Source organism: Oncorhynchus gorbuscha, linkage group LG04 (genome assembly GCF_021184085.1).
Source record: "Oncorhynchus gorbuscha isolate QuinsamMale2020 ecotype Even-year linkage group LG04, OgorEven_v1.0, whole genome shotgun sequence".
Taxonomy (NCBI): domain Eukaryota; kingdom Metazoa; phylum Chordata; class Actinopteri; order Salmoniformes; family Salmonidae; genus Oncorhynchus; species Oncorhynchus gorbuscha.
Genome location: NC_060176.1, coordinates 18,646,276 through 18,665,407, shown reverse-complemented (window position 1 = coordinate 18,665,407; position 19,132 = coordinate 18,646,276). Strand labels below are relative to the sequence as shown.

Genomic DNA, 19,132 nt, shown 5'->3' with positions numbered 1-19,132 from the left:
GTTAACTTCACTAGGGTAGGGGGCACTATTTTCACATCTGGATGAAAAGCGTGCCCAAAGTAAACTGCCTGCTACTCAAGCCCAGAAGCTAGCATTTGCAAATAATTGGTAGATTTGAATAAAAAAACACTAAAGTTTCCAAAACTGTTAAAATAATGTCTGAGTATAACAGAACTGATTTGTCAGGTGAAAACCTGAGAAAAATCCATCCAGGAAGTGGGATTTTTTTATGTTTGTAGTTTTCTATTGAATGCTATTACATTATCCATTGACTTAGGACTCAAATTGCACTTCCTATGGCTTCCACTAGATGTCAACAGTCTTTCGAAATTGTTTCAGGCTTGTGTTCTGAAAAATGAGAGAGTAAGACCACTCTGAATGAGTGGACCCTACAGTGTCCCAGAGCTTTTTCATGCGCGCGACTGAGAGCACGCCTTTCTTGTTTACCTTTTATATTGACGACGTTATTGTCCCGTTGAAATATAATTGATTATAATTCTACGAACTTTACGGATACCATTGGATTTTTCGTCTGCCTATTGTGACTGCGTATGAGCCTGTGGATTACTGAACAAAATGTGTGAACAAAACAGAGGTTTTTGGATATAAAGAGGGATTTTGACGAACAAAACATTGAGTAAATGGGAGTCTTGTGAGTGCAGCCATATGAAGATCATCAAAGGTAAGTGATTCATTTTATCGCTATTTCTGATTTGTGTAACTCCTCTACTTGGCTGGTAACTGTTTGTAATGATTTGTCTGCTGGGCGATGTTCTCAGATAATCGCATATTATGCTTTCGCTGTAAAGCCTTTTTTAAATCTGACACTGTGGGTTGGATTAACAAGAAGTTAATCTTTAAACCGATGTATAACACTTGTATGTTTTATGAATTTTAATAATGAGTATTTCTGTTTTTGCATTTGGCGCTCTGCAATTTCACTGGATGTTGGCCAGGTGGGGCTAGCATCCTACGTACCCTAGTGAGGTTAAAAGTTGTGCAATACATGGGGAATATGGTGCTATTTGAGACGCAACTTGGGTCTGGGGCTGGTCCAGGCAGGAGCTGGGGATGGGCTGACAGAGTAGATTGGTCTCCTGAGGGAGGAAAGAGTGGGAACCGCAGGGCCAACCCCAGCCCAGCGCAGTCAGAGCCACTGCTTTATAATAAATGCCTTCTAGAATGTAGACAGATGCCGACAAGTATTCTTAGCTGCAGACATTTCTCTCTTTGATCAAAGATGTGGTCAACATGTTGATATGTTAGAGGTCTGAGATTGTCTTGGGTAATTTTAAAACCTCGCCCGCCTAAATTACAAAGCCGTATTTAGATGCAGGCTCATCCACAGGCAGACCCATCAGTCCTCTGTTTTTCCCCACTTCAAAACCAAAGGAAATTGGGGTTTTCCTGATGTTAGCTCGATGGGAATCTACTCTATCTTATTTGTTTAGTTTCGGTACCATCGGAGGCCCGCCCTTTTTTTGTGTGTCTCTTTCTCTCTCCCCCCCTTTCCTGAATCAATCCACTTGGTTGTGGGATGTATTTAGTGATGTAAATGTTGCAGACAGAAACAGAATGAATAGAGCTGTGACAATTCTCTTCTCTATTTGACAAGGTTTCAATCTGAATGTTGTGATGTTAATGTAACATCTCTATAGTTCTCTCTTTGTCCTGTCCATCCAGTGATGGAGAGAGTTAATGGCCCCCGATGGAGATCTTCACCAGCACAGTAGCCCGGCGCTGACATACAATATGGTTTATATAGTACTGTTACATACGTTTCGGTAATGTACGGGTACACATTGGGTTTCCAAGAGAAACAAAGAATGACATGTGTCTGTACTGTCGGTGGACGAAGGATGTCTCATAAGAGCCTGTTGTACTCATTTACGCACACAGTCAGTGCTACAGTATCGATCCTAGACCTTCTACTTTTTATTGCTTTCTCTAGGTTACAATGTCAGCCCATATGGTCCATGTATGGAGACTGGAACCTTGAGCTGGAATGAAACAATCAGCAGTTACCATAGAGGGTTTTGTATTGAGTTGTGAGGAGTACCTGGTTTTCTCTCCTCCACACCCTATGCTATCCCCAGTCCACAGCAGCTGATGCTCCTGTATTGATCACCTCTTGCTGACGTCCAAATTGGCTCACCAGCTGATGGCTTTATCTATCAATCTGGGTGTCCATTGATTAGAGCAGTTATCTGTGTTACAAAGAGAAGAGTGGGGGAGGGGAGGGGGGGGGGCGCAGAGGTCCACTGAGACCCTGTCAATGGTGCTCCTGCTGGTGGGGGGAGAGGTTTCTGTCCCCTACCTACCCACCCTCTAAACCAGCCCTGTTCTAGTTGGCCACCTCTGTGGTCACTGCAGCAGCCCAGTTCTTCTGTTATTTGAGGAGCAGCTGATTTCAGACCGGTCTCTCTTATTACCTCAGGCGAGAATGATGACGTTTTATACTTTGTCGGTGAGAGTAAACGTAGAAGCACAGTGGAGATCGAAAAGCCATCTAATGTGTTCATCATGTCAAATTTCGACACCAAGCCAATTTTTGCTTAAAAAAAATACATTTACCCACCAGCGCAATTTGGTTATATTAGACTACCGAAACTGAATACAAATGTAAAAGTGTAGGTTATGGTTTGATCACCTCTTTATCTGATGGACTGATGATTAGAGTCCAGTCAGCCAGTAGTCCAAGCCAGACCCCGGCCTCGAGGGACCAAAGGGATTTGGGTTACAGTTGAAGTGGCTGTCTCACTTTTCGCGTTATCCACATTCCACCCTTTCAATCCCCCTCCCCCAATTCACCAGGTGACCCATCTTTATGACCCGAGAGAGAGGGAGTCATGTTTCTCTCTCTCTCTCTTTTTAATCTTTCTTTCTCCCTCTTTTGCTCCTTCTCTCACCCCTTTTATCGCTGATCTTCTTACTGAGCTAATCGTTCCCATTGAGAGAGAGAGAGATTACCGTCCCCATTTTGGACTGCAGCCAGGTCACGGTCTACTCCGTGAGTTGTTGCTGTTGTTCCTTTATCATTGACAAGACTGTATCAAAGGATTTGTCCTATAAATAAAAAAAGGCTCTCGTTACCCAGGCTTCAATCTAGTCATTTACATGTTGTGTATTGAGTTTAACATATAATGGAAGGTCTCTTTGCAATTTACTCTTCAAATGTTTGTTGTGGGATTTCTGTGTCACGTTTTGTCATGAGACACTACCCCCTCCTCCCCCGGGGCCTGGCCGGCACCAGCTGTGCTTTTATATCCCCGCCTGCCTGGTGTTATTGGCCTCCTACATATATAGGGGGTCATCTTAACTCTCGCTATAGATAGGAGGGCTGTTTGGCTGCTGTGTGTCCACATACATATTCCGTACCACTTGATATGAATTGGTCAGTCATGTGATGCATATGAATGGCTCTCCCCAGACTAAAGATAGCTGAAGAATTCCATACCGTCGTTGGACTTTACCTTCTATGTCCCTCGGCCCAGCATTAAAAATCAAACAAACACTGCTCCAGCATAGCAGGCCCTGACAATACCAGGCTCAACATATGAACATGTAAACCAAATGGCCTTGGGTCCCTGGGTAAACTAAACACTCAGTAGGAGCAGTAAGGGCTGCTTGTAGACTGTAGTGGGTCTGAGACAGAGAGGCAGAACAGTGGTGGGGAGCTGCAGGCCCTTGTTTGGTCTAATCTGGGATGTTGCTGGTGGTGGATCCAAAGGGGTTTGGGGGGGGGGGGGGGGTGACACTGACATGAGGCAGAGGCCATTTGTGTTCTGGCTGACACCTTATAGCAGTAATCCAGTCTTTATCCACGTGGCAGTCTTTCCCTCGTCTGCTATCCCATCCACCTCATCCTTCCCTCTCTGAGCTTGGGGGGGGGGGGGGGGTGTATATAGAGAAAGGGGGAGGTCCACAGAAAGCGATATATCCTTTAGATAATGATGGGCTTATAAATGCGCTCCTGCTTGCCCTTGTTTCTCACCTCTCTCTCCATACACTCTTTCCTTCCTCTTTTCCTCTTCCCTCACTCCAAAGAGGTGCATGGTAATGAAATCCCACACCTCGTGGCAGCACATTCTGTAAAAAAAATGCATTTCCTGTCTCCTCTCCCCAGCCCCTGTCAGCTGGAATGCGAGTAATGTGAAATCAGCGATATTTAATTTACGATGCCGTCATAAGAGCCAGTTCATTTATTTATTATAGAATTATTTAATGCAGACAGCTGGTTTACAAAAAAAATGGTCAGGGATCATCATGTAATGACCTTTTTTGTTTTTTGTCACATGGAGATGGATCGCGTCCTTGGAACTGTAGGGGGCAGTGTGGATGGTGCAGGGGGAAGGGGGTTATACTTATCATGTGGCAAAGGGATGCTTCAACACCAGTCTCATTGGTGTTTTTTAAATGTTCTGTTTTCTAACCCTGGAACTGTGACTCGCTAACTGACTGGTTCAGACTGCAGTAGGCTGGTCTCCCTGTTTTTGATCTTGTTCTCTATCCAGCGTAGTGTCTTCTAAGCTGGGCTGTGCCCACTACTGACAATAATGCCTCAATTACTGTACTGTAACTCCCTCCCAGTGGGGTGAGAGGTGGCTGCCTCCCTAGCCCTTCCTGCCACTATGGGCCTCTCTCTGTTGGGCTCTGGCCCTGTCTGAACACTGGAAGTACTGCGAATGGAGGAAGGAGTTAGGGAGTGGCTCAGGGAGCCTTCACCACCACAGCACTTCCCACCACCATGACCTCTGACCTCTACAGCCATTAATCATTCGCGTCCTGATGGCCCTGTCCCAGGGGGGAAATCAGTCCAGGGCAAAGGATGATGGGAGGTGAAGCCTGTAGCCAATTACAAATCGTTTCGGTGCTGCAGTGGACAAATCCCTGCTGCCCTTTGAGAGAAAGCAGCCAATAGTGGCCAACATTAACGCTAGCATGAGCTAATGCTTCAGCTGTTCAATATGTGGCCTACATTAACGCTAGCATGAGCTAATGCTTCAGCTGTTCAATATGTGGCCTACATTAACGCTAGCATGAGCTAATGCTTCAGCTGTTCAATATGTGGCCTACATTAACGCTAGCATGAGCTAATGCTTCAGCTGTTCAATATGTGGCCTACATTAACGCTAGCATGAGCTAATGCTTCAGCTGTTCAATATGTGGCCTACATTAACGCTAGCATGAGCTAATGCTTCAGCTGTTCAATATGTGGCCTGCTATCATGGCTACGCTGCTCTGCTACTCATTTCTACATCGACTGACTCTGGGGTGGTGATTCCCATATTAAAACGTGTTTAAAGTGATTGTGCCCACAGGCCCAAAAGAGCTGGAGCAGATGTTTATCACCAAAGACTGGTGGGTTGTTAGTAATCACTAATGTTTCTCTATCTCCTCCAGTCCAGCTGAAGGGGCTTTGGTTAATTACGTAATTTAATCATTTTCATAAATGGGTTGTTGCAGTTTGCTCACATTTCAGCAGATCCTGTTGAAACGTGTTCATTTGCGTTAGGTTTATTGTAGCGTTAGGTTTATTGTAGCGTTTGTATTTTGTTTACGCAGGCAGAATATCTGCTTCAGAGGAAAAAAATCTATTGTCTAAATTAAAATACCGATTCTTGCAAACAAAAACACTTCTCTACCTCGCTTCCTGATGCTCCTATTCCTAACATTGATATTAGTTCGCTGGAATGGAATAGAGGCATTGATGTGAATTAAAGCCTAAATGCTGGGTTGTCAGTGCAGGTCAGGTCTATTGTGCTTATCTGTTCTGGCCTCATTGTCCAGGGGGACATACGGCTGGCTGTGTATGAAAACGGCTTCTTGCTGACCTGCACTTTAATTCAGACATCAATAACCCCTGGCCAACCTCTGACCCCTGCAGTTGTACTAATTGTTTGATGCAGGTTGATGTCCTTGCAGTGCTGCATTAAATAACTGTGGCCTGACCAGGGCTCAGGCTGGCCTTTTACACCACATTCCTTCTGCTTTTGATAGGCTGTATGTTCTGGAAGCGCTGGGTCGGGCTGGGCTACTGCCTCCTGTTCTATCTACCCTCTACCCAGCCTCTCTCCGTTTCTCTCTCTGGTGGCTGGTGGTAGTGACACCATGCTCTCTGTGCTAATCAAACATCCTGCCTGATGTCATCTCATCCACCACACAGAGAGCCAGGACTCCAGACACATTAGTGGGCTGTTGGCACTTCCTCAATCTTACAGGAAACTGATATGTCTTAGCGGCCATGGACAATCTAAAGTTCATATTATGTGTATATTGTACCCTAGTTTTGTGAAATGTCTGTTTCTCCTTTCAGATTTGTTTTATTTATTACTAATCAATACTACTACTACTAAAGTACTATAGATGAGAATTTGTTCTTAACTGATTTGCCTAGTAAAATAAAGGTCAATTTTTTTTTTATTAAATATTTTGGCAAAGGTGTCATCTGTTTCGGAGTCTGTTAATTGTCTCCAGAGATCAGAATGTTGAATTCTGGGAAAAGCTGAGACTATTCCCACTGTCTCGTAGGTGTAGTGAATTTTGATTTCCTAGCTTAGCTAGCTGTAGTTACCGCTGGCTTTGTTGATGGCCTACTGTATATAGGCTTTAGTCGTAAGTAGGGTTGCAAAGATTCAGAAACGTTTTGGTAAATTTCAAGGAATTTTCCTGGAAATGTTCCATGGGAAGATAAGCCTGGGAATTTTGGGAATTTTGCCTAAATTCATCAAAAAAGTTAGCTTATAACAGTGAAACTTTTTTTGTGGGATACACATAAGGCAATTCTAGGTCTTGTGGCATATTTTGGTTAAACTATCCCCAATTCAATGGAATTGCAACCCTCTGCATGCACAGTGCATTCTTCCATCATGTACTGTACTGCTGATTCTCAAGATCCTCCACACTAATGAGATGCTATTGAGCCCACAATACTACACTGTCTGAGCCAAGGACTACATGCTTTCTCGTAAGTTTTGATTTCAATACTGGGTGGGGTTCATATATTTTATGACATATGATTTTTTGTTAACTAGTAAATAGTAGCCTTCAGCAAAGTGTGTTAAAATATTTTATGCTAGTTAGTTTTTGCTACCATGTGGGGTTTTAGCTTGCTTGAGTCTGCTAACTGAGGAGTGTTAATTCACCTGTTTCCATACATGTTTCATTTTAAAACATTTATCTTACAAAGGAGTTGTTTATTCTAACTGCTTAACTATTTATCTGTACATGGAATTGTATTTGTTTTTTACTCTTTTCTTTTCTAATCTTTGCAGGAAAATGCCACGGGCACAATCTGATGTGTGGATACATTTCACTGCAGCTAATGTAGAAGGAAAAGCTGTGTACATTTGCGAATACGGTGCCAAATCATATGTGAAGAATGTAACAAAGATGCAGAATCATCTGACCAAGTGCATAAAGTTCCCTCAGCGCTCACAACACGCAACCTCTGATAAAAGTCCCTCTACTTCCATTTGAAGTGAAAATGATGAATCAGACACCTTAACGATAGCAACAGCTCATGGTTCTCCTGGAATCAGAAGTTTTTTTAGACTCAATGGAGGAACGTAGTCCGAGAAATGCTGATGAATGTCTTGCTCGAGCTGTGTATGCAACTGGTTAACCTCTGCTCACAGGCAATGTGTATTGGAAGAGATTTCTGAATGTTCTTCGCCCAGCATACACCCCTCCAACCAGACATGCTTTATCTACTAATTTGCTGGATGCAGAGTTCCAAGTGCAGGTCAAGCAAATCATAGAGAAAGCAGACTGTATTGCAATCATCTACTGATCGGTAGTCGAATGTTCGTGGGCAAGGAATAATTAACCACATCTCCACCCCTCAACCAGTATTCTACAAGAGCACAGACACAAGGGACAACAGACACACCGGTCTCTACATTGCAGATGAGCTGAAGGCAGTCATCAATGACCCATTGGCTGTGCTGCTCATTCATTGAATCTGCTCCTCAAGGACATCATGGCACTGAAAACAATGGATACACTCTACAAGAGAGCCAAGCAAATGGTTAGGTTTGCTGTTATAACTTGATGACCCTTCACAATCTACCTACCCAAGCAAAGTGAGAAGAATAAGAGCACCACATTGAAGCTGCCACTCATTGGAGTGGTGTTGTCATCATGTTTGACAGTTTCCTTGAGGGGAAGGAGTCTCTCCAAGAAATTGCCATATCAGTCTGCCCATATGGACAGCCCCATCAAGAGGATCCTCCTGCATGATGTATTTTGGGAGAGAGTGGTAAGCAGGCTGAAACTCCTGAAACCTATAGCAGAGAAGAAATCCGTACTGCCCTGCCCACTTCACTGTTGCTCCAAGCAGAGGAAACTGCAGTTCTGAAATGCATCAAAAAGCATGTTGAACCCCAAGTATGTTGGCAAGAGCATCCTGTCTGGTGCAGAGATCAACAAGGCCTATGGTGTCATCATTAACGTGTCTCGCCACCTTGGCCTGGATGAGGGCAAGGTTCTTGGCAGTCTGGCAAAGTACACTTCCAAGCAAGGGCTTTGGGATGGAGATGCAATATGGCAGTCGTGCCAACATATCTCATCAGCCACCTGATGGAAGGGACTTTGTGGATCTGAGGCTCTTTCCCCTGTTGCCTCCATCATCCTCCAAATCCCACCAACATCAGCCACCTCAGAGAGCAAGTGGTCTTTGTTTGGGAACACACGCAACAGGATGACCAATACAAGGGTTGAAAAATTGGTGGCTATCCGGACAAATGTTGAGGCATTTTGAGCCTGACAACGAGCCATCCTCAACAAGTTTGGAAAGTGACAGTGAAGATGAGGCCTCAGAGTCTGATGTTCAAGAGGTGGACATTGAGAAGGTCCAGGGAGAAGACATGGAAGCCTGAGAGGAAGACAAATTAAGCTTTAGTTTGTAGACTATCATTTTATAGATGCATGTTGAAAACGTTTTTGGGAGATGCGATGGATCATTGGGGATCATTCAATATTCCCTTTTGTTGTTCAGTGAAATTATTCCATAAGTCAACTCATTTAATTGAAGTTCAATTTGTAACTAAATAGTTTTTTATTTCTATTGGTTTGATTTAATAATTTGCAATTATGTCTACTTATGATAAAGTAAAAGGTTTATGTTTGTCTCCATATGATATGGTAAATATATCCAATGCAAAAAAAACATCTACATTTAAATGGTATTCATATTAATTCCCATCTATTCCTGTTAATTCCCATGAAAAGTTCCCCAAAATGTGCAACCCTTGTCATAAGGGTTTGCAGTGTTTTACAACACATGTTCCTCTCTGACATGAGATGAGGTTATGCCTCTGCAGCCACACCCAGCCCCAGAGTTAGCTAGCAACACTTACACAAGCTAGCCCATGTGTCCTCCAGTTAGAGCCAACGATTCTAATGGTTTAATTAAAGACAACCCGTGCCTCGGAGGACTGGACTGACTGGCTGCCGCTAACTTGAGACTTTGAATCAGGACCAGGGCTTATCTCCTCTCCTGGCCTGATCATATTGCTATTTGAAAAATACATTAATGGGTCTTATTCCAGTTTAGAGCTGCTAGCATCCTGCGGAGGCTAGGAGGATTGGCTGCTATTAACCACTGTGACACAAAGCTGACCTGGCTTCCGCCTGGCCATCCTCTCTACTCAGCAACCACTCTGCACCAGGCCCCGGGCAGCACTAGCACAACAGCTAACAGCCGAGGGGTGTGGATTTACTCTGCACAATCCCCTAAATAAGCTTAATTATACCAGGCTATCCATGCCCCCCCCCCCCCCGCCCAAAGATTAGCAGGCCTACAATCCCCCCGACATGTCAGGACTGGAGAGTGGCGCGTAGCACTTTTTCTAGGCCAGGGTTACACCTCCCCACCCCTCACCCCCCACCCCCCCGACACACACACTTTCTACACGCTTTACTGCAGATAAGCTGTTAACAAGATTAATGCATCTGTATCAAAAGTCTGGAGCAGGTTCACTCTGTTGTTTGCAAAACCCTCTTTCCAGGTCCAGCTGTCTTTGCCTTAACTTGGCTAATATGTTCTCTTTGTCAATTCTATTCCTTTGTGTTTACGTTTCCCAGTCTAATCCAACCAGCTCTTTGAGTTATGGGCCTCTGTCACGGAGAGCAGTAACGATATCATCTGGGTATTTGTTTCAGCAAACAATGTGGGGTGAAAATGTACTTTCAATAATAGAAGATCGCGTACCGTTTCTGTTACAATTAACTTTTCAAAGCATGTTACAGTGCTATGAAAATATTCAGAGGAAAAAACAAAACAATGTTCACTTTTTTAAAAAGTTGTTAAAATGTGCAACAAACCTCTTCATCCACACCATTCCAGCTCTTTCAGCAATGTCACTTTAACAGGATATTTGGATCCATATTGATGTGTGTGGTTCTACCTTCAGGGACTCCAGTGAACCGCATCCCCATCATGGCCAAGCAGGTTCTGGACCTGTACATGCTTTACAAGCTGGTGACGGAGAAGGGCGGCCTGGTAGAGGTCATCAACAAGAAGATCTGGAGAGAGATCACCAAGGGCCTCAGCCTGCCCACCTCTATCACCTCTGCTGCCTTCACCCTCCGCACACAGTAAGTCTCTCTCTCACTCTCTCACTCTCACTCTCTCACTCACTCTCTCACTCACTCACTCACTCACTCACTCACTCACTCACTCACTCACTCACTCACTCACTCACTCACTCACTCACTCACTCACTCACTCACTGCCTGCATTCCATCCATTACACCACACGTGTGAGGAGCCCATTGATCCAATAGATTTTGTGATGTGATTTGGGTCAGAGTTCACAACAATTGAGGTGGGCTGTCACTGAGGGGCGAGCGCTCTGCGTTCTGTTAGCCCCTGTGTAGGGCTTTAGCTCTCTATACTACTGCCTGTATACCAGAGAGCCTTAATGAACCTTTATGTATTTTTAATGCTAGCCTACTCAGCCTGCCTGTTCTCTCCAGCAGCAACGGTCCACTGGTCTTATCTAATGGATAGTGCTCTTCACTCTGTATTGATCCTCAGTGTTCTCTCTCTCTCCATTATGCGCTTCGCTTTTATACATTTTTATGAGGTGGAAAAATACCTATGCTGCTAATACTACTGCACACTCAGGCTGTTACATACCATGGTCTCTGTTAGGTAGCTATTTGACCTCTCTGCAACTGCATCAACAAAATTATGTGAACACCTGCTCGTCCAACATCTCATTCCAAAGTCACGAGCATTAACATGGAGTTGGTCCCCCCCTTTGCTGTCTCCACTCTTCAGGGAAGGCTTTCCAGTAGATGTTGGAACATTGCTGCAGGAACTTGCTTCCATTCAGCCACAAGAGCATTAGGGAGGTGGGGCACTGATGTTGGGCGATTAGGCCTGGCTTGCAGTTGGCGTTCGAATTCATCCCAAAGGTGTTTGATGGGGTTGAGGTCAGGACTCTGTGCAGGCCAGTCAAGTTCTTCCACACCGATCTCGACAAACAATTTCTGTTTTGTGCACGGGGGCATTGTCATGCTGAAACAGGAAAGGGCCTTCCCCAAACTGTTGCCACAATGTTGGAAGCACAGAATCGTCTAGAATGTCATTGTATGCTGTAGCATCAAGATTTCAGACTGGTGAAGCGTGCTCCATTGGCGGCGAGCTTTACACCACTCCAGCCGACGCTTGGCATTGCTCAAGGAAATCTTAGGCTTGTGTGCGGCTGCTCGGCTATGGAAACTGGTTTAATGAAGCTCCCAACGTTCTTGTGCTGATGTTTCTTCCAAAGGCATTTTGGAACAGACGATTTTAAGCGCTACGCACTCTTTCTGTGAACTTGTGTGGCCTACCAGTTCACGGCTGAGCCATTGTTGCTCCTAGACGTTTCCACTTCACAATAACAGCACTTTCAGTTGACCTGGGCAGCTCTACCAGGGGAGAAATTAGACAAACTGACTTGTTAGAAATTTGGCATCCTATGACGATGCCACGTTGAAAGTCACTGAGCTCTTCAGTAAGGCCATTCTACTGCCAAAGTTTGTCTATGGAGATTGCATGGCGGTGTGCTCGATTTTACACACCTGTCAGCAACGAGTGTGGCTGAAATAGCCGAATTCTCGAATTTGAAGGGATGTCCTCATACTTTTGCAAATATAGTGTGTGTGTGTGTGTGTGTGTGTGTGTACTCTGATCTGAAGACCATGTATGCAAGCATGACTAAGTCACTTTGGTCTGCTAAATGGCATATCTTCCATCTTAATGTTTGTCTCATTCAGGTACATGAAGTACCTGTATCCCTTTGAGTGTGAGAGGAAAGGTCTAAGTTCGCCAGGCGAGCTTCAGGCGGCCATCGACAGTAACCGCCGGGAGGGCCGTCGCCCCAGCTACAGCAGCAGCCTCTTCCGCTTCTCCCCCAGCACAGCCCCTCACATCCTCTCCCCTCCCAAGATGCACCTGTCTGCACTGGGGGCAGGGGCCGCTGGGAGCCTCAACGGCCTGTTGGCCTCACCCGTCCACTCTCTCAAAAAAGGTGAGTATTAAAGGATCAACAACTTCTCAATAAACGACTGGGAATTAAGGGTTACGATTGGTTATAAATGTATTAATACAAATAAATACTGCAATTAAGATATAGCCTAAACACACAGTAGGCATCTTGGCAAAAGGAAAACAAAGCCCATGCTGTGTATTGGGTTCAAATAAGATAAAGTGAGAGTTTAGCTCCGAGTTTTGGAGCGCATCAGACTGATCGGAGCGCATCAGACTGATCGGAGCACAACCCTCAAGAAATATCCATAGTGCCGTGGCGCCCTCTGTCGCAATGGTTAGGAACTACAGGAGAATTTTCTTGAATTCTCTGGAAAGGATTAGACACCACAGCCTAAAGAGAGTAGTATTCCAAGAAGAAATGCTCTGATTTCTTAATAGCCCTTTACAGAAGTATTTTGTACGTAACGTTCATTGGCAGGCCTTGTGTTATGGAATCTCTGCAGCACAGGAGGTTGGTGACACCTTACATGGGGAAGACGGGTTCTTGGGAATGGCTGGAGCGGAATAAGTGGAATGGTATCAAACACAAGGTTTCTGCCAACTGCGTGGCGCAGCGACCTAAGGTACTGCATTGCAGTGCTTGAGACGTCACTACAGACCTGGGTTCCATCCCAGGCTGTGTCACAGCCGGCTGTGACTGAAAGACCCATGAGACGTCGCACTATTGACGTATCGTCGTTCGGGTTAGGGGAGGGTTCGGCTGGCCGGGATGTCCTTGCGCTCTAGCGACTCCTTGTGGCGGGACGGTGTTTCCTCTGACACATTGGTGCGCCTGTTAAGCGAGCAGTGTCAAGAAGCAGTGAGACTTGGCTGGGTCATGTTTTGGAGGACGCATGGCTCTTGACTTTCGCCTCTCCCGAGTCCGTACGAGAGTTGCAGTGATGGGACAAGACTGTAAATACCAATTGGATATCATGAAATTGGGTACAAAACATATGGTTTCCATGTGTGATGCCATTCCATTAATTCCAACCATTATTATGAGCCGTCCTCCCCTCAGCAGCCTCCGCTGTTCTCCTGTGTGTATTGTACTGTAGATTGTGTGATGATCGATGCACTCCCTTTGGGATCAAAGCGTCTGAGTGTGACTGAGGGTTTGACCCTGGGCTGTTCACTGTCTCTTAACCATTTACTACTGATTAATAACATGTTTCCCACAGATAGCAGGACACTTTACGGCCAGCCTGGATTACAGCTGTCTGTCCTCATCAATGGGATCTGGCTGGATCACTACCATTACCTGTTTTTCTGATCTGATCTTGACTTTGATGTTATTGGAATGCGGCTCAGTTACAGAAAATACTGTATAATGGCCCACATAATTGCCGTGTTTTTTTTCTTCTCTAAAATAGGTAGTTATTGTTTCAACAGGTCTCCCTCCCTTTCTTTGGCCTCATTTTACCACGTTAAATTGTCATTGTCATTTTATTTTATGATACTGAAATGAATCTCATATTTTTGTTTCCATGGAAGTAACATATCCTACCCTGCCTGTCTTTAGAAGAGATCACCCCCTCCGTGATGGCAGCGGCTCGTGGTACCTCCATGTCCCTGGCGCTGGGGCAGCAGCAGGTTGCAGGGCTGGCGCGGGCTGCCACTCTGGAGCAGCTGAGGGAGAAGCTGGAGACTGGCGAGGGCCCTGAGAGGAAGATGGCACGCCTGGCAGAGGAGCAGCAGCGTCTGATGCAGCAGGCCTTCCAACACAACCTGCTTGTCATGGCCTCACAGGTCCCCATGAACCTGCGCCTGGGCAACAGCACCACCGCTAGAGGTACGTGCCCAGGCTGACTCCCCCTGGGCACTCTATACAGTTACATATCATAGTCAGTTTGTATCTGACACATACAGTACATTCTATACGTATTCGAGACTGGAGTAATGCTTGATATGCACTAGTAATTATTTTCTCAATGAAACGCATACATTTAAGTACACTAGTGATGCACGCTGAAGTTCCCTCGATGCCTGACTCTCTCTCTGAGCACCATGAAAAAACACACGGCCTACACCAGATACCCTCACAGCTCTCCAACTCCCATTCCTCAGCTCCCCCGTGAGATACAGGATGACATATAGAAGCCATTATAAAGGCAACGCAGTGGTCACTGCACAACAGAGATGAAGGCTGCCAGGCCACTCTGCTAGCTGACTCACTGACCTGCGCCTCTTCAGCACAGCCTCTGGCTGTTTGGATGTACGTCATAACACATGCTTTATTTGGCGCCTTAATGTTATCACATGCTGGTTATTCCCCATGTCTGTCTCTCTCTCGCTCTCTCTCACACTCTCTCACTCACACACAGTAGAGGTGCAGCCTGTATGTGTGTGTGCGAGTACAACAATCAACACATTATGACTACTACACAATAAAAGCTTTGAGAGGGGAAGTGCAGATTGTTTTCCTGGAGTTACTGTGACATGATTGTGTTTCTCTCTCCTCAGTGGGTTATGCAGATGTATGCTGCAAGACACCCACAAGGAAATGTGCGTGACACCTGATTCTCACTTACTGCATGTTATTGTACAAGTACCTGTGTAGACAATGAATAGACAGAGTTCGATTCTAGTTCCCATGTTTCTGCGTCCTTTCCTTTGGAGAGATATATTGTTTTAATTGGTCCGAGGTTCTGGATTTGCTTTCTGCCCACAGGTGGTTTACACTTCCTATTTCTCTTTTACTTTCTAGATGAGAAGCAGCAGGACATGGCTCTGAGCATCTCCACCAATGGATCTGCTAGCATCAGTGTGTCTGTGGAGGTCAACGGCACACTCTATTCAGGTGTGTGTGAGCATGCGTGTACATACACTCAGAAATAAACGGATTTGGCCGTGTTGTTTATCTTGTTGTTTATCTTGTTGAATTGTTCCGTTTGTCCTTCTGTCCTGTAGGAACCCTGTTTGCACAGAAGTCAAGCGCACCAGGGACTGGCGTGTCCACTGCGGCCACAGTGCCCCCTGCTGGACCCAGCGCTGGGTTTGGGTTCGCCACCTCTGCTCACAGCCACAGTCCAAGTTCCTCCTCTTCCAAGGGGCCTTGCTCGGCCGAGCCCTCCTCCAGTGGCTCACCTTAGCTCAGGCTGCCCTACCACCCACTCTCCAGGCTTTTCCTCACCACCGAGGCCTAGCATGAATACAGTACATTGATAAATTGACAAGAAAAAAACTGTTGCACAACAAATACCTCATCGCTCCTGTCAACCTTGGCTACCCATTTATGAATACACAATTCACACACCCAAACATGCACCCACACACACACACCTATGCATTTTACACACTCGACACACATGTGCACAAACACACATGCATTTCAGACACCCAGCACACAGAGACTCTTATACCAAATGCATGCTAAACACAATCCGATCACTCAGCCAAAACCCACTGACAGGTGTTCACAACTGAACTTGAAGAGTTTTATTTTATGATTTTGTTTGTTGCCGTTTGTTTTTTGTTTTGTTTTTTGAAACATTATTATTTTTTTAGTTATCTTTTTTACATACCTAAAATCAAGTAACCTGCAGTGGTATCTTTACCTCAGGAGCTGTAGTATACTTCACCTGAATTAACTTTATTTTTGTATCCTTTTTGATCTTGTTGAAATCAGGGGAATTTTGGGGAATTTCACAACGGAACCTCACTCACCTCAACACACCTCCTACAGATCGCCATGTAATACCCCGTATACAGTAGTCACTCCCACAATCAATACCGGGGAGTCACCCACTCATTCAGCCTATTTGGAATGATGTACTTATAATCTTCAATCTAACTCAAGATACAGATGGTCCTTGTGTCTAAAGGGCTTTGAGAATCAGAATTAGCTTTGAACATTTTATCACACACAATGTGATGTTATAAGAACCGATTGATCTGTCGATCTGTTTAGGACTAGCAAGCCCCAAACTCACCACCCCGCATCTATCTATCTAATAATCAGAAAGGTAGTGGAGTAGTTCTGGTCCCTGCTCTGGGATCAGTGTGTGACCCTAGTTCAATTCAACAGAGAGGAGAGACATATCCACCCATCAATGGTTTTCCTCCAACACTGGCAGACCAGAAGTGTTTTAACCACATACCTTTTCAAACCTCATATTCGCCTCTCCGTTTGGGAGAGGGGCCTTTCTCAGGAAGCATTGTGAAGTCTCTTATTATGGACTCACTTTGTCATTTTAAAAAAAGGATCCCACCGAAAGAATGCGCAAGTCTAACAAACTGTCTTCAAAGAATACCTCAGACTCTCTAGAAGGAGATGTACACTACATACCTCATTGCTGCAAAGCCAGCGTAACTTGACCTGGTGGTTTGAGTCCCTGTGACGAGCAACGGTCCACAGGAGTGGACTCCTCCGGAATGCTGGACTACAAACGTAGAGACTTGACTGCTGGATTTTCTTGGGGACACATTATTATACCAAGCTGAACTGGGATGGGCTTGCTCTCCTCTGGTTTTCTCTGGCTTCCTGCATTTTATGAGACTAAATCTATTTAAGAGTATTGCTCTGCATGTGTACAATCAGGTGGCCAGTTTTTTACACCGTAATCCTCTGGTGTGTGGTAGCCTCTGGTCGGTGCACAGCTGAATACCAAAGACTAGCCCTGTTCCCTGCCCAGGCTGCTGTGGGTTAGCTGAACCACTAGGTAGGATACAGTGGGGTAAAGGATGGGTTTCATAATAGCCCATCTTCTATAGTCCCTGCTGTTAAAGTTGTCAGCTCTAGTTATGTAGCTTTCCTTATCTTAATCAGACCTTTGCTTACCTGTGATTGAGTCTTGGGACTGGTATTGTTCTGCCTGGCATGGCACACATCACCTGACATATACCTCAGTGAGTTATGCTGCACAAAAAGCCCTTTGACCTAACCTCTACATTGAATAAGACGGAGAAAGGGTAGCTGTTTCGCCAACTGGTTTCTCTGTCTCTATTCAAAGTTCAAGCCTCCCAAATTCCCCCGACACATCCACTGTTACAGTATTTCCATTCTCATACTGTTCAGGTAATTTCTCAGCATTTTTAATAGAACATGATTTGGATTCAATTCATTTCTAGCATTATCTGTGTTGAATGTGAGGCGTTTAACTGTTTCTAAACCTTTTACCCCCTTATCTCTGAGGTGGGCAGCCTTGTTGCCTTCTTTTTTTAAATGTAACCTTTTATTTAACTAGGCAAGTCGATTAAGAACAAATTCTTATTTACAATGACGGCCTAGGAACTGTGGGTTAACTGCCTTGTTCAGGGGCAGAACAACAGATTTTTATCTTGTCGGCTCGGGGATTCGATCTAGCAACCTTTCGGTTACTGGCACAACGCTCTAACCACTAGGCTACCTGCTTCCCTAGTAAGCTGTGTTTTAGCTGTTATCTGTTGGCTTTTGTGGCGCAGACCACGGCTCAGGATTACAGGACCTCCACAACATATATACAATGACTGAAGAGAGACCTGCAATCCCTCAATGAAATATTATGTCCACGTTTAATAAAGGTGAAAGATGTAGTTGCTGCCTTAATCAGCTGTGAGAGAACAGTGAACCTTTCAGGACTCTGCTAGGAATGACTGTTTTATCTTCAAGCTTAATCCTTTGAAGAGTAACCTATTTCCATGATCTTTATGAATTCCGTCAGACATGAAGGATTTCATCATTCATGTTATTGGTTTCAAAACCAAGGTATGCTATTTATTTGTGTTGATTTTTCTTCTGATCGATCGAGTTACCTTGATCACTTAGGTGGTGTCACTAAAACCCCTTTTCGTTTCTCTCGCTGTTTTAAACAGAAATGTCTGTTTTCTATCCAATCAGTCTAGTCAATGACTGTCTGACAGTGTAGCCTTACAGCCTTTGCATGAGAGAGGGAGCGTGTGTGAGAGCAAGTTCAGAATATGCTAGAGGAGGGTGTGTAACAACCATGTAATGCCATGGAGGAGACTGCAGGTGGTGCTGTCCTCTAAGACCACACCATGACAAGGGTGGGCAACAGGTTAGAACCACATTCACTGGGAATTCAGTTTACAGCTCAGGCTTATGTGGGTTACAATTGTGTGTCTGTGTGGGCTCTTGAAGACCTCTTACCTCAGGGCATTGGGCTGCTGTCATTGTTGCATTTGGTATTGAAGTTATGCAATTGGCATGTATACTGAGGACACATCCAAATGCAAATCTTGGACAACCTTAAAGCTGTCTCTAGTGACTTGCTAAATGCCATTTTAGATTGGTCCGGTTTTTGTTGCTTTTTGATTTTTGTCATCAGTTACAGGCAAGGTCACATCACTCAGGAAACTGTGAAGTTGAAAGTCTGCAGAACCTTGTCCCTGGATGGTTTGGATTTGATTAGATTATTAATTGTTTAAATCTAACCTGATCTGTGTAATACAAGTGCATATGCAAGTGGTTATTGAATACCTCATTTATCAATTCTGTTGTTTTTGGCTTGTATAATGCTCCGTATATACATCTGTGTGGTTTGTGCATCTTTTTGTACGGTTGTTATCATGTCCATAATAACATTACTGAGGTTATAGTTTTCTCTTTTGATTAAAACAAAATTGGGATGTGAATGCTTGTAAAACTGGTTTGTGCCGATTGTATTTAAAAGA

General features: G+C 44.7%; 1 protein-coding gene across 4 annotated transcripts in view; it reads left to right on the top strand.

Annotated features, from left to right (window-relative positions):
• The window catches only part of LOC124033791 (AT-rich interactive domain-containing protein 3B-like), a 74,675-nt gene extending 58,478 nt beyond the window's left edge, over positions 1-16,197 (top strand). Inside the window, exons 5-10 of one of the 4 annotated variants that reach the window (XR_006838454.1) lie at positions 10,416-10,599; positions 12,268-12,521; positions 14,043-14,312; positions 14,588-14,735; positions 14,984-15,025; positions 15,228-15,321. Coding sequence is in view for 3 of the 4 variants with exons in the window: in XM_046346091.1 (XP_046202047.1) it covers positions 10,416-10,599; positions 12,268-12,521; positions 14,043-14,312; positions 14,984-15,025; positions 15,228-15,320; positions 15,431-15,612 (1,025 nt within the window). In the remaining variant the exon portion in view is untranslated. Of the gene's footprint in view, positions 1-10,415; positions 10,600-12,267; positions 12,522-14,042; positions 14,313-14,587; positions 14,736-14,983; positions 15,026-15,227; positions 15,322-15,430 lie in introns of those variants that run through there. The other 3 variants (XM_046346092.1, XM_046346091.1, XM_046346093.1) reach the window with 3 other exon arrangements.
• The last annotated feature ends 2,935 nt before the right edge of the window (positions 16,198-19,132 follow it).